This window comes from Protopterus annectens, chromosome 6.part1, assembly GCF_019279795.1.
Source record: "Protopterus annectens isolate FY-2018-M chromosome 6.part1, PAN1.0, whole genome shotgun sequence".
Classification (NCBI taxonomy): Eukaryota; Metazoa; Chordata; order Ceratodontiformes; family Protopteridae; genus Protopterus; species Protopterus annectens.
In genome coordinates, this window is record NC_056738.1 from 490,635,479 (window position 1) to 490,651,202 (window position 15,724).

Below are 15,724 nucleotides of genomic sequence, written 5' to 3' on the forward strand. Positions count from 1 at the left end.
AGAATTAACTTTTTCATTTCAATTCTTTACTATATAACAGTGTTCAACTTTTCAGGTAACAAAGCCTACCTGGAAGCTCGTGCTGGGACATGCTTGGTATCTTGAAAAGTGTTGTGCCCACATCCAGGATATCCTGTACTGCACTCTCCTGGGAGCTGTCTGGATCTCTAATATTGGCCAGGAAATGTTCATTGGGGATTAGTGGTGGTTCCCTAGCAGGCCCTCCCCTGGTAACTATTTGACCATGGCCCACTGCAGCTGATTGACTCCATGCAGATGTGATCATATCAGTGGCCCTGTGGCACACCTGTTCATATGTTCTGTTGTGGCCACCCATGCCATTTGCATCCTGAACAATCTGCTTACATATTTGCATCCTATGTGCCATATCTCCCTGTCCCCTTTCCAGGAAAAAAGCACCATGTTGCCTAAACCCAACTCAACAATTACTTGGTTTTCAACATCGATGAAGAGAGTCTCTGTAGATTGACACACCTGAGTGACATATTCATAGTTGTCCTAAAAGACAAAAGAAGTATAATACACATAAGTATCACATAACTACAAAATAACTGTTTCCAGATAAAATCAGAAAAGGTAACCAGTCAGTATTACCCACTGGAGAAACATAAAGCAGTCTAGACAGGTGAAATGCTAACAACAGGCAGGATGCAAAACAAGGAGAGTAACAAGACCAACATATCTTTGTTTGTGCCATAATAGTAACTCATCTTGCCCCCCCCCCCAAACAAAGAACAGTCCATTCTTGTTTGTGCTATAACAGTAACTCATCTTTGCTTCCCCCCCCACAAAAGAACAGGCAAATGACCCATTTTGCTAACAAAACATCTCTGAAATGCTAAAGGACATATCTCTGAAACATTTTACATATTTATCACACAACATTCCATTTTCATGTATTGGCAATCATATGTACCTCTGAAATGGCTTGACAAACATGGCCATGTCATCAGTACAGTTCTAACTAATGCATACAGATAAAAGTGTAAATGCTTTTGCTTTACATAGGTGACAAAATGGGAGCATACCTGCTGAAGTTCAGTACTCCTATGCATAGATATATCCTGAACAAAGAGTGTTTTTATACTCTTCCAAGCATATACAACTCTTCTTACCATCAGTTTGGCTAACTACATGGTTGCCTTTTTATATGGTGTAGGTTATTAATGGATTGCATCTGTCTTTGTCTGTATTTCATAGATGCTAATTACAGCATAAGCAGCTGAAATGCATGCTAGTCAAGCAATCCAACACAGTGGAGATTTTCTACAAGCTATAAAGCATCCATGTAGACTCCATGCTGGTTGTTCCTGCTGATTTCAAAACTTTTGGAGTACAGACACGGAAAGCCTACACAGACAGAATGTTATGGGCTGCTGATGCTTTAATCCATTTTATGTGCTACAGGCTGAAGCCAATACTGCTGCTGCCAATAGGCCTAGGCTAAGATGGAGAAGAGTTTTTAGGCCCTGTTTAACTTTTCACAACCTACATGATGTAGAAATTGTAGAGCGCTACAAGTTTGATAGGGACACACTACACAAACTCTGCAACCTTTGCTGCCCTCAACTCAGAGCCAGAGCCAACTGAGGGGAGCCCATCCCAGTGGAAACTATGTTATGTGTAGCCCTTAGAATCTTAGCTACAGGTGCCATTCAAAGACCAACAGGGGACATGCTTGGGGTGTCACAGGTATCAGCATCCAGTAGCCCCCACCAATTTCCTGGATGCTATGCTCCAACATGCCAATAAATACATATATTTTCCCCATACTCCTGAGGGGAGAGCCAGAAATATGCAACAATTCTACCAGGTAGTGCACTACTTTGAAGTATTGGGTACCATAGATTGTAATCATGTAGAAATCAAGGGACCACCTGAGGAACAAGGTAGGTTCTACATTAACAGAAAGGGCTACCACTCTATCAACTTCCAAGTCGTGTGTAATGCAAAGGGAATCATCTTGAATGTGTGTGCTGGCAACCCTGGCAGTTAGCACAACTCACATATCTGGCACACCTCCCAGCTGTACCAGATGTTTGCTGGGGGGGGGTATCCCACAGGGTCATTTACTGGGGGATGCAGGCTATGCACTGGAACCTTGGCTGATGACACCCATCAGAAATGCACACACACACGCAGAAGAATGCCATAATGAGGCACATGCTCAAACCAGAAATGAAATAGAGTGTGTCTTTGGGCTGCTGAAGTCACAGTTTTGGTGCCTTGATATATCAGGGGGAGCCCTACAGTACAATCGATGGACATGTACAGAAATCTTCACAGTATGTGCCATGCTACACAGCATAATCATTAGAATCAGCAAGGGGAAGGGGCACACATCTCACCACCAATGCTAAGGTCACCACAGCCACAGGCAGATGAGAAGTCAGATGGGGAACCATCAGCTTCTGTGGGTATAAGCAGACATATGTGTGCTCAGTATGCCCTTGGACTGGCCAAGAGGCAATGCGTAGCACATTCACTCACCACCTAGGGGCCTAAGAACCTTACTCTTACTCACATACATGCAGTAACATTGATGCCAGGCATCTCACACAACCTTTACCTCCTCATATATTGGCTGTGTACTGCTTATATCAGACAGAGTCAGCCCTAAACTTACACTGTGCCAACTGCTGCATTTACAAGGCAAGTCCTGAAGCTGGAGTGTATTGTTTAATAATATTATGGTATATCCTTGTATTTCATCACTTGGTATAGTAAGCAAGTAAAAGGTGGGAGATTTGTACAGAAATTACCTTAATGTGACAGAATAGACTTATTTGGCTTATATGTTTATAAGTAATAGGCCTTAGGCATCAAAGGTTCACATAGTCATACCTCTCAAAAATACCAATGATCACTGCATGCCCTAAGTTTAGCACCATATGTTTGTACTGGATAATCATTAACAAGAGAATTTATAAACTAATGATACACATTGTAGTTTCTGACTTCACAACCCTCACAAGATCAAACAGGTAGGATGTAACACAAGGAGAGTAAGAAGAGCAACATATCCTTATCTGTGCCATAGCAGTAACTTACCTTTGCACCCCCCTCAAAAAGAACAATCCATTCTTGTTTGTGCTATAACAGTAACTCACCTTTGTGCTCCCCAAAAGAACAGTCTGTTCTAGTTTGTACCATAACAGCCACTCAGCTTTGTTCCCATTTCAAACGAACAGCATGCCCTTGTAAGTGTCATAACAGTAACTCATCTTTGCCCCCCCCAAAGAGCAGTCTGTGATTGTTTGTGCCATCCAACCTACCCTTCAATTGTTGGCAACTGCATATCATTTTATTCCCAGTTAATATCCTCACGCATTTTAAGGCCAATGACATAAAACGGCTTACACATTGCATGTCTCAGAGTACTGGTCAGATAACTGATGAATGACCAAAAACACAGAAAGGTAAGACAAAGCTGTATATTTGCAAGCAATAATCATGACAGGTTGTGTGATCACTACGTGGACTATGTCCAAATATAATAAATGCACAAATAACAGTTTATGTTTTTATATCAGTGTACATTCTATTGCAGATGGTTATGTGAAGAATGATTACAGTTCTTTGCTGCAAAGCTGTTTGTGTAGCAAAGAGGGATAAGGCACCCATCCTGTTTCTGAAGGTGAATTGGAATGAGAGCTGAAATCCAAACCATTGTAGAAATATCTCATGTGTACTAACATATTCTACTGTTTATGTCATAGATTACTTTTCCTCATTTCAATTATTCTTCCTTTTGTTTTTCTTTTCATTTTTTTATTTTGAGCCACTGTTTGCATGATGCGCTGCTTAGAACAAACACAGGAACTGTAGAAAAAAAGAATGTCAGGTTTGGCTGTGCTTATCTCATGTGCATGAAATGTAGCAGTGCACAAGCTGGACAACTGGAAAACCCAAAAAGTAGACAGCCAAAAACAGAAACCAAATTATTTCAATTAATGCTATTGGGCATTGTGCAAACTCGGTAATCTGCGTTGCACAACAGTTAACAGTGATACCTTAACAATTATTACAGTAAAATAGGGGCTGTCATGGAAGTAGTCCTGTGGCAGCAGGTATAAGTGTAGGGCTGGAGTACAGATGGTCCTAGGTTCTAGTACAGGGTATGCAACTTTTTTCACTGTTGTGACATTGCATTTTATAGCAATGAACTGAAAGATGAACAGCTGTTATTTCTACTCTCTTGAGCAATGTGTGTAAGTGTAGGACTGCCACACATATGGTCCTGGGTTCAAATACAGCATATTCCATGCACTTTTGCTGTTGTTCCATTTCACATTATAGCCACCCTCACTTATAACACTTGACATAGTGTATATGATATTAATTATATGTATGAGTGCTGAGACACTAATATTGTGTCATTTATTTATTTATGTATTATCACATTTATTATCAAATGTATGACTGTGGGTATACTGTGTACTATGTTCCTTTAAGAATATTTCTGCTATCTGGACTGGCATGACCTCACATTTGACTAGCACACTGACACAACTTGTTTTGCATCCAATAACCTTGAAATTGCATTGCTTGCCACTGTTGTGCTCTGCTTATCATCGCACAAACATGGTGCATGGCAGTGCACAATAGTAAGCATGGAGCAACATTTCCAAACAGGGTGTGCACTCCCAGTATATGTGATAACTGAAATTGACGGGAATCCATTAGTCTCCATTGCTCTTGATCCATGGTAGACATGGCAGGCATTCAGGGAGATGATGTGACATTTAGGGCTCAGAGATGAAGTGTCTAGGAGTCCAAGATTTTTGTTGGATTCCTAGTGAAACACTATAGTGCCAGGCTAATGCAGGTGTACTATTCTGGGTCCCAGTGTAAGTCAGAGACTTGGGATTGTTTGTCCCATGCTCTAACCAGTGCCACCGGTATCCTCCACACTGGTTACCAATGTATGTGTCACTACAATGACCACTGGAGGAGGAAGAGGGGTACCCTTGATGCCTGGATCAAGGAATTTGGAGGACACCCCACATATGTGTAAGTATAAAATGCAGGGAATACAACTTAAAAGCTGAATTTAGGCAAGACTGGTATTCATAATGATATTGTGTTCTATTCTGTTTTTTCCACAGCTGCCAGGGAAAGAGAGGTCAGTGTGAGAACCCATGGTGCTAGATTGGTGAGGATGAGGGAAGCATGTGGTATGTATGCAGCAGAAGAGGACTGTTATTGTAGCACTAAATGTTAAAGATAGCTATTTTGGTATTTTATAGAGCTGTATCAAATTGATCATGCATATCTCAACTGTAAAAACAAGCATGCATGCATTAGTGTGTAGCACAAGCCAAGAATGTAATATTAGACTGTAGTCAGAGATTGTGGGTTAAAATACCACACTTCCCAGGTATACACTACTGTTAATTCTGCAATTATATTTAAATTACATTAAAACCTCTATATCAGTGGCACAAATGCCCTGCTGTAAAGTGTAAACTGTATAACTGCAACATGCATATGTGCAGTATATGCACATATCAAGGAGTACTTGCTGCAATCTTTACTATAGTGTGCATCTGTTAGAAGATGGTAGTCTTACAAGTATAAGTTATATGTTAGGAGGTGGTAGTCTTAAAAGTAGAGATTAAGATAATAGAGTCAAAATAATTGTATTAATGCATTGTATGTCACATATGAATGTACTAATGTTATCTTTTTTTCTGTCACGCCAACCCTTACCCCTCTTTTTTTATTTTAATTTTATTGTATTTTATTTTTTGTTTTAGCATTTTATTAAGTGTTGTCAAAATGTGTCCAAGTAATCCATGTGTACCACATCATGAAATGGTCCACAGCAAAGTGGGGTAGGCCAGCCCCACAGGATCCACCTGCCCCCACTCCACCCACTCTGCCACCATTGCCCAGCACTTCTGTGAGCCAACCTGGGAGCACTGCCTCTGTTGCCCCTTCAGGTACTCCTGCCCTGGAGGATAGTTCAGTGGTTCTCTCTAGGAGCAGTGGCATAGATGGTGAGTTTATCACTTGTGATGAACTGCCAGGTATGGTGGGCAGGATTGTGTGACACACTGTTGTTGCACACCTATGCTGGCTGGAGAGGCTTCTCTCCCTCATTTTACATAATACCAGGAGGAGGAGATGCAGATGTCAGGCACTCAAGCCAGTGGTGAAGTGAGGTGACAGTGATGACAGTCCAGTGGGTGAGGACTCAAATTTCACTGTCACCCAGCTTGACAGCCATTGGTTCCGGATGTCCCCACCCTCACCATAGCCATGGTGTCCAGCAATCTCTTGAGTCCATCACTGTCCCTGTGTTTTGTCTTGTCTGTATTCTCTGTGATTGCTTTTTCACCTACCCAACTTATCTGACTCAGACATAGATATGTCCCTTCCCCACCATTCCTTTCTCTCTCTCAAAAAAAATGGGTACCTGTCCCACAAAAAAAAAATGTCACATACATAGCTCTCCATTTTGCACACATCATCTTGACACACTTGATTTGGTCCAGTTGGCTATACAACATGATTGTGTTGTGGTCACCTCTCTCTTTGGAGGTGACAGTCCATATTCAGCTAATATTTTGCACATATGATAATTTTTTACTGTTGAAGAAATGGATACCTATGGTTCTTTCCTACCTCCCTGCTGCACATTCCTATATTGAATTTCCTTTCTTCTTCCCCCTGCTTGCTCCCCAGTTCACCACTGTCCTATCTTCCCCATTTCCTTTCTTTAATGTATTATTGCACAATGCGCAACAGTAACACAAAAGTAGTTAGATACAGCTGTATTTGAACCCGATACCATCTGACCCCAAAAAGGAACATATCACTGCATTAACACCTGCTGCCACAGAGTCAGTTAAATAGCAGGTGTATTCCACAGACACAGACTCATTACTAACTGTCATGCTTTAGCAATGCTGCCACTGGTGTAGTTACATGCCATTCCCTTATTTACTAATCATTCTTAAGGTCTCTCTTTTGACCGTCGCACAATACTGTGCAAACAAGTTAAGCACAGCTAAACATTTCATTCATTCCTCCATTTCTCATGATTATGCTAAGCAATGCATGGTGTAAACAATGGCCAAAAAATAATAAAACAATAATAAAAAACTGACAGCGAAAATACAATTGGCCAACAAATGAAGAGGAGGTTGGATGTTAATGAAATAGAACCTGTGAACTGTGCTCTGCTTACTTGCATTTTGAACCTTGACAGACGTACATGTAACACTTTGTAAGTCTAACCTGACACACCCACCTGATGTAAGAATTCACAGTTACCACCTATTAAACACAAACATTGAGGGAGTGCTTTTACTATGTTTGCGTCTGCTACACAAAGCCAAGAATTTGGGATTCAGCAATTCTAATGAGCTCAGATCTCATTTGCATCTTCACCATGCTGACAGCCCTGAATCTACACCAGACAGCAACTGTGTAGCTAGGGAGACTGAAAGGAGCCAAATTGTTTATGTGTTGAACACAGAAGAGAGGGTATTACTGTGGGATATATCTGCATAGAGGAGTACTGATTTTTAGATGCTATGCCTGCATTTCGCCAGCTACATATTTCATATGGTCACATGTAACTATGAATAGTCTGTTTAATGTCTTTTATATTTATTTTGATTAGCACACAGTTTCACACTTTTATCTGTGTGCATTACTTACAAGCGTAATGTTTATTTGGGGGTGGGGGAGCAAAGTGGTATATCTGTTATCGTACAAAAAAGGATTATGTTGCTATTGTTACTCTCCATTTACTGCAGCCAGCCTGTATCTAATGCTGTCACATGTTAAGGTCAGTTCTGTACAAATCTCACACTTAGTTTGTTTGTCTAGTCTCCTTTCCATGGCTGTATTCCAAAAGGTTTGGAATTCACAGGGAACACCAACACAGAGTCTACACAGTTGCTTTATACCTTGTTGAATAGCTCCATCATGTTGCCTTAGTAGAATAGCATGCAGTAATTAGCATACCACAGTGTTTACTTTGCACAGTGGTGTGTGCCGCTACACAGCCCTTACTGAATCTAAAACTTTCTGGCTTTATTGAACCCCCCTAATAATCAAGTAAGTGTATGTTTATATGACCACTGCATATGTAAGTAAACAGATCAAAATAATATTAACTGTTTTACATAAAACATTTTATTATGTTAGAATAAGATACATACAATACAAATGTAAGTTAACAGCCATTAAATTATTGCAAATGGTATGTTTTTTAGGGAAAACAGACAAAACTGATAATAATGTGATTACTTACATTTATGATCAATTAAGATTCACATACCTTGCTTGTGTCACTCTTCCAGGCTTGGCATACAGAAGATGTACCAGCAATGGAACATGGGAATTCCTGGACAGTTTAAACAGAACAACTGCAAATTACTCAGAATGTTCTAAGTTTCTGAGGCCTGGAAGTACAAAGAAAAAGGTAAAATAACCATTTATTTTTCATTGCTAAATGCAATTACCTGCTGCCATCCAGTTTTATATATCACATACAGCAATGTTATGGACATATTGTAATGCTTGTGGTAGGGCACTTTTCTGTACATAGTTCTTAATATTTGGAAATAATTTAATATGTTCTTGTACTGTCAATGTAATTTCATTTGCTGTAATAATATTAAACAAACTTTTGTTAGACGCAAAACATTACATTTGAGGTTGTGTGAAAAAGGATGTTTAAGTTTAGTATAGTTGGATAGTATTAAGCACTTACAGTCACTGAGCTTTTTAAAGCTATTGGAACCTAACAAGATAAATGAGGTACTTTGTTAACTTTCTCATTCTGCCAGCATATGTGGTAGCAAATGCATTTATTCAGCATACTGATGAACATACATGAACATGATAAACAGAGTTTCTGAATTACTCCACTACACTGTGCAGAGTGTTAGGTTGTTACAGAATTATTGTTAATTTCATTACAGATTGTACCGTATTCATTAGAAGAATTTAGAGAAAATAACTAAAGCACTTGAAAATGCAAGTGTAAATATGATGCATTGTTCTTCAATCTGCATTTGGTGAATTTACATAAGATTTTGCAGTTTTTCAGAGGTCACTGACAGAACAGTTGAGGCAGTTCATCATTACTGCGTGACGCTGAAGTGTGAAATCCACAAATGTGGGGCTAAATGGGTTAAACACAATATTTTTATTTTCCTGAAGCACAGAAAAATTTACCAAGATACTGGAATATGAGACTTCGGAGGCATGAAAACGTGTATGTGAAATTGGTATCTGTTACCTGATAGAGAATAACAAAGAGACTAAGGAGAGAGAAAGAGAGTGTGTGCGTGTGTGTGCACGTGTGCATGTAGTGATGGTAGCGGTGCTAACACAGATAAGATGGAGAAACCTGGTGTGGCATACAGAACTCTGAAAACACTGGTCAAGCAGGATAAGTTCATAATTAATAAATTGGGAGATGAGGTAATAGGAAGATGTTTATTATGAATTGTAACCTAAACTGGCTCGGTGTAGAACCCTAGCTCAAGTATAAATGATAAAGGGGCTGTTACAGTGGCAGAAATTAAAGAAAGTCTGCCACCAGAGGGTGAGGGACCCTACTGGGAAAGGGGAAGTATATTTTAATTATATAATTTGTCTCAGAGCAGATAAGGTGAGGGAGGTTATGACTACTACTGAATGACAGTGACTATGTGACAGTGTGGTTCACTAAGATAAGATGAGTGCTGTAAGAATGAAAGTCATAGAAAGTGAAGAATAAATGGGCCACATTTTGAGATTGGAAGGAGGATAAGTGTCAGCTATCAAAGAGGGAATACATTGGAAGAGGACATAAAAGGGGAGATGGATGATACAACATAACTATAAATGAAAAGAAGAAAAAATGAAGAGCATTCATAAGTAAGGTAAAGAGAGCTGAGAGAGTGTGTGCAAGGAAACTGAGAAGTGGATAAGGAGTAGAATAATTATGTCGTGACCATAAAGATGGCACGGAGAGTCATATAGGTAGCACAAGTTTTTATTTTTATTTATATTTATTTTTATTTTTGATTTCAGGCATTCTGTGCATAGCTAATAACTCCATGCTTTTCATCACTGTTAATATATACATACTGTCTCTGATTTTATTTTATTTTTATTTTGTGCACACTTTGTAATTAGTATTTCTCACCTAGCAGTAGTCTTTGTAGTTAATATTTCTTTTTAAATTTACAGACCCTGTATACATGTGTGCTATTGTTTGTATTCTATACTGTCTTCTGTATTTATTAATTGTAATTAATGTAAGCTTTGTTACTGCTTGTGGAGCTTTTCTCCCCGGCCCTCCGCTGAAAACGGGCTTCTGGCCGAGTCGACATAACCCGGTTAACAAATGTAATAAATAAATAAATAAAAGTGGTAAAGGGTAGAGTTAAGTAAAAGGAATAAGGCACTGTGATGAATATTTCTTCATGTAAGTCTTTAAGTGGTTCTGTTACAAACTAGGCTCATGGAATTGATGTGAAAATAGCACTCATTTCCTAAAAGTAGTTAGTATGCATTATGAGAAGTTTACATTAATTTTTACTAAGGAGAAGGATGATGATGTGCTTACATAGGAAAAGAAAGTGGTAGATGTGGACGTGGAAAGATGAAATGGCTGTGTTTTCAGGGTTCTGCGGGAAAGCAGTGCACAAGGAGCTAATGTTGGAGTGCACCCTAAGGTGACAGCAGAGTCCATGGCAGCTGCTCAATATGTTCTTCAGATTGTTTTAAATTCCTACAGGCAGATATGCAAATTAGGTCAGGTTGTCCAAAAGGGGTAAACAGGTTGCAGGAAAGTCCAAGAATGATAAACTGTGAGACTTAACATCTGTTCCTGGTAAGATGGTGGGAAATGTTTTAAATAATGACTTTTAGACTTCTTGAAGACCACTATTTCATCAGCAGTCACCAGCAATGGTTTATGGGGAAGGGGTGTAGCTCTTGCTAATCCAGTGAGGAAGAGCCATTCTACTCTTCCATAGTTAGCTGCTATGAAAGCCGCAGATTATCTAAAGTTAGTGGACCTCTTTCCTCAAGATGCGGAGACCACAGAGTTTATTATAATGGAGCTGTTTGTAAAGATGGTCTTCCCCTGTGCAAACAATATGAGGGTGGGGCAATGCCACAGAGTTTTTTTTTTTTTACAATGTTATGGGAAAGTCTTCTTAGATAATGAGCCACATAGATGTGGCCTTCAGAAAGTTGAAGTTAACAAGACCAGCCTGTATCCAGTCCAGACTGATCAAATACAACACCTGAGACATTTTTAAATGTCTTTTGTCTATTTCTGTGTTAACGTGAAGGGGATGGTTATTAAAGCTGCCCCTTCCCAGGTGTGGCCTGGGCCAAGAATGTAACAAACTCAATTAAAAAAGGAATATCTGACTATAAAATAAGGAGCTGTTTAACAAATTCAAATATACTGTCAGTCACAAGACCAACAATCAAGTATTAGTAAACAAGAAACATATTAAACATTGTAACTCCAAAGTCACTACAGGTTGGCACGAGGGAAATCCCAGACAGCAGCAACTTCTATAAAAATGCTGTCTGTCTAGGACTAACATGGCAAACAGCAGTGTTGACCTTGAAGGCGCTGACACAGTGGAGGAAAGTGACTTACTCTCCATGGAATGGGAATATGAGCATTGCATAATGACAGCAGAAGACAGGCAATGGTCACTGGGCAAATAAAACATTGAGCTGAAGAACTGTATGCCAGGTATGTACATTCATGTGCATGTCACTGTTTAAGGGATTACTTACAATATTTTCATGTAACTTAGACACATGCCATTAGTAATCACAAAGTAGAATTTCATAAAATGAAGCAACAGGTTCATAGTTTTAGAGGTTCATAGGTATTTGGTGGGTATGCAGTCAAAATCTGCATTGATTTCCCTAACCAAAGTGACACAACAGAATCTAGCAACTTAATAAACTAGTCATTTTGTTAACTGCCCCAATCAGGGACAGTCAATCTGCATACCACAGGAGTGAATTTGAAATTACTTGTCCAATCATAAAGACTAAATTTAAAGGTTGGCTAAAATATTGTTATGTTTGGTATTGAAGTGAAGTTTATTACATAGTTAAGATAAGGGAGATAGTTTTTTACTAAAAAGGACTAGTATATTTAAGGTTGTTAACCTTATTGTGGATGAATTTGAGTATAATATCAGACATCTGATGTATAAGGCTGCCCAGTGGGTAATATGTCAAGAAAAATATGATTGTTATCCACCAGAGAATTTTTGTGTTTACACTGTTCTACAATTTACAAGCAGATGGTTGTGGATGAATGCTTTCAATGACATGTTTAGCATCACAAAATTAAACAACTTGTTTTTCATATTACAGTTTTTATGGATTCTTAATGTAATGCCTAGCCTTTTCAGAAGAGGGAGACAGCTGAGTTCTTCATAGGCTAAGCAGTAATTGATTCCTTAAGGAGCATGGAGTATGAATTTAAGAATAGTTTATAAAGTTGTGTTGGAACTTGATATGACAACCAGAGCCGTATGATGGTCAAATGGGACCCTAACCAGGGTAATGGATCAGACCTCCCCCTGCAGCACCCTCCCCCCATCCATTCCAGTGTCCAATTACTTCACTATTTCTCCTCAGTTACCATAAACACTGTTCAAAACTGTGAGTATGCACACTAGATGGTGTTCCTTTTGGCTACAGTGGTGGGCATTACAAAAACTCTTTTGAGAAGAAAGAGATATTATGGCAAATTAAGTTGCAAGCTGACAAGTTTCCAGGATTTAATGAAACCATTAACAATGAATGTTTTCTAAGGGAAAAGAATTATGCTAGACAGATTTTATTTGTTAAGGTTTAAATGAATTTAATATGGTTTGTTTTTTTAACTGATGCTTTTAAAATGAATTTTAATTAATTAACTAAGGAATAATGGATGAATTAAGAATGGATCATTTCATAATTGATGTAATTTTCTGACTGGTTTGTAGTTGTTTAAAATTGAGTGTGTATCATGAATTGTTTATTCTAAAGAAGTCATGCTTCTACTATGGATAAAAGTACTTAATGGAATAAAACTGTATATTTATTTATTTTCTTGCCATTTTGGGTGATTTGTTTGATTTGAGGGGCTACTTAAATATTACAGAAAGTGTTAATTTAGGGTGACAGAGGGATGTGTTACTTGTTTTGAATTTGATGAGCTATGTATGTTAAAACTGGAGTGCATCAGAGGTGTGTCATTTCTTAAAAACTTCAAATCTTATTTCTTAAAATGAATATGTGCTGCAGTTGATGTTTTGATATGTCTTTTTGCAATTTAGACTATAAGACCATCAGGAAATTGAAGGCAATAGGATATTTTTTTTAAGAATGCTGTTAACTATACCTGCAAAGTTCTCAAAACCTTATGAGTGATATACCTTGAAAAGGAGGAGTGGGAGTACACAAGGTTATGAGAACTTTATGAAACTAGTGGCTTTATGAGTCATCATGCTGATTTACATTACTCTGTTTGCAGAGGAATGTTGATGAGGACAACCTTTTTCTCCTTTTTGTTAAGATTTCCATAAACTTTGAAATATAGGTTAGGGTGAAACCAGGGCTGGTCTTAGGTGAAATGGCAGCCTAGGTGATGGGCTGGATGGCATATCCCCTCATACCACTGTCCACTACTCCACCTCCAAGCACATCAGCCAATGAACCCCCTGACACACAACCCCCCCACCATCCTGACTTCTTCACACCATTTGTAGTACTTTTTTTATTCTTTTTTCTCATAGTTTTGCTTACTCTTCTAATTTTTGATTGCTTTATTTACCAATATTCATTGTATAACAATGCATCAAAAGGACAGACAATCTTATTATTCCAGTTATACACATTTGAAAATAGAGATTCAACAAATGGCATGGTAATATTGTGACAGCATTTTCAAGACTGTAACAGATGCTTCTTGCTAGAAAAGAATACAATTATGAAAACCCATTAACAAGATAAAACTATGAAGCAGAGTAACACAGACTACAGTTCTAAGTCAGCAAATGAGTTAAATGCATCAGCTAAAATAAATTATTTATCTTAGTTACCCATTTAACACATTCAAACTAGGCAAAGCTGTACTCTAATAACCGAGGATAAAATAACTAATTAATCAGAGGGACTGTCATGCCCCAAATGGCACTTTAGCATTTTGTTAAATAACCTTTTCATCCAATGATGGCCAGAACAAAAAACATAACTAAAGAACTAATAGAATTGTCTCCAACCCTCCATACTACAATGACCTTCTGTACACACCTATGAGCAGGGTTGGCATTTGATCAGGTGGTGCTCAGAGCAAAGACCACTACTAAGCCTTTGTCCAAATCCACTTATATAGCCTGGAGTGTGTAGGACTCCAGGTCCCCACATGTTCTGAGACTGTAGATGCTACACTGATTATCAGAATCTCAGCTTATTCTAAATCCATCCAAAACAAACTCATGCCCTTTTCACTCCACTAAATCATGTGACCCAACAATTCAGTTCCAATTATATTCTTCCAGTAATATCATAATATTGACCGTAGTCCAAACAAAATGAGTAGATGTGCTAATAGACAACAATTTGAGATTTGATATACACCTTTCCCAGTCTATTAAAAAGACACACTGAAAACTGGGTGCTCTGTACAGACTCAAGCCTTTCCCCACTGGCACCACATGACAGGCAATTGCCAGAACTCATCTAATCTCCACCCTGTTATATGCCTCCCATATCTTCACTAATCTAAAGAAAACTGATTTGGTCAAACTGGAAACCTGCTACAATAAAATTGCTAAATTTGCTACAAACTCCCTTCACAGGTCTCACCACCACTCTGCCTTACAACAACTTAACTGGCTAAAACAACCTATTACCCAACCTATACTCAAATCCTTACTGCCCATGGACTGATACACCAACCTGAAAAAACACCTGCTCTTCAACAATTGCTCCAAACCTACACCAACATTCGAGTCCTCTGATCCTCAAACAAATCTCTACTACAGGTATACAAATTCAACATTACCACCAGTGACTCCCTCTACTCTATGTCTCCAAAATTTGAAATACTATATGACAGGCTATCATAACTTCTGCTGACCTAACTCAATGTAGAAACCTACATAGGGTGGCCTTCCTAAATAACAAATGGCTTTTCCCATGTACTAGTCCTGACTAAATCTTATTCCCATGACCAGTAGCTAACCAAACCAATTTCTACTATGCTATATCCATCATATGTAACTAAACTTAGAGACTTGCTTTTTTTCCACTTTACCCATACTCCCCTATGCATCTAAAATATCCATTCAGTTTTTTCCCTTCCCATACTCATACCTATACATATTAACTCGATATTTTCCTCTCAACTATCACTATATCTCTTTCTCCTACTAATATATATTAACCCTCCATTTTCCTGTCCTACTACAATATCTTTATCTTAACTTCTCAATTTTTATCATATCTGTCTCTCCCTTGCTTATTCACTCCTCTCCTCTTATCTCTGTTGAATTGGCTTTACTAATGCTTTCCCTACTAGCTAGCTCCATGATCCATATCACAATTGCTCAGTAAACTGATGTGAATGTATATCTGCTACACAGTTTAAACTAGCTTACTACTATATATAATACTTTAGTAATGTTCAACTTTTTGTTTGTTACTCCTCTGCATCAAA

The 15,724-nt window shown here is 38.5% G+C and overlaps 1 protein-coding gene across 1 annotated transcript in view; it reads left to right on the forward strand.

The window, feature by feature from the left end:
- PTH2R (parathyroid hormone 2 receptor) overlaps positions 1-15,724 on the forward strand; it is a 1,294,618-nt gene that overhangs the window by 152,066 nt on the left and 1,126,828 nt on the right. Inside the window, exon 3 of the mRNA XM_044075404.1 lies at positions 8,340-8,461. Within this exon, the coding sequence (XP_043931339.1) occupies positions 8,340-8,461 (122 nt within the window). The remainder of the gene's footprint in view (positions 1-8,339; positions 8,462-15,724) is intronic.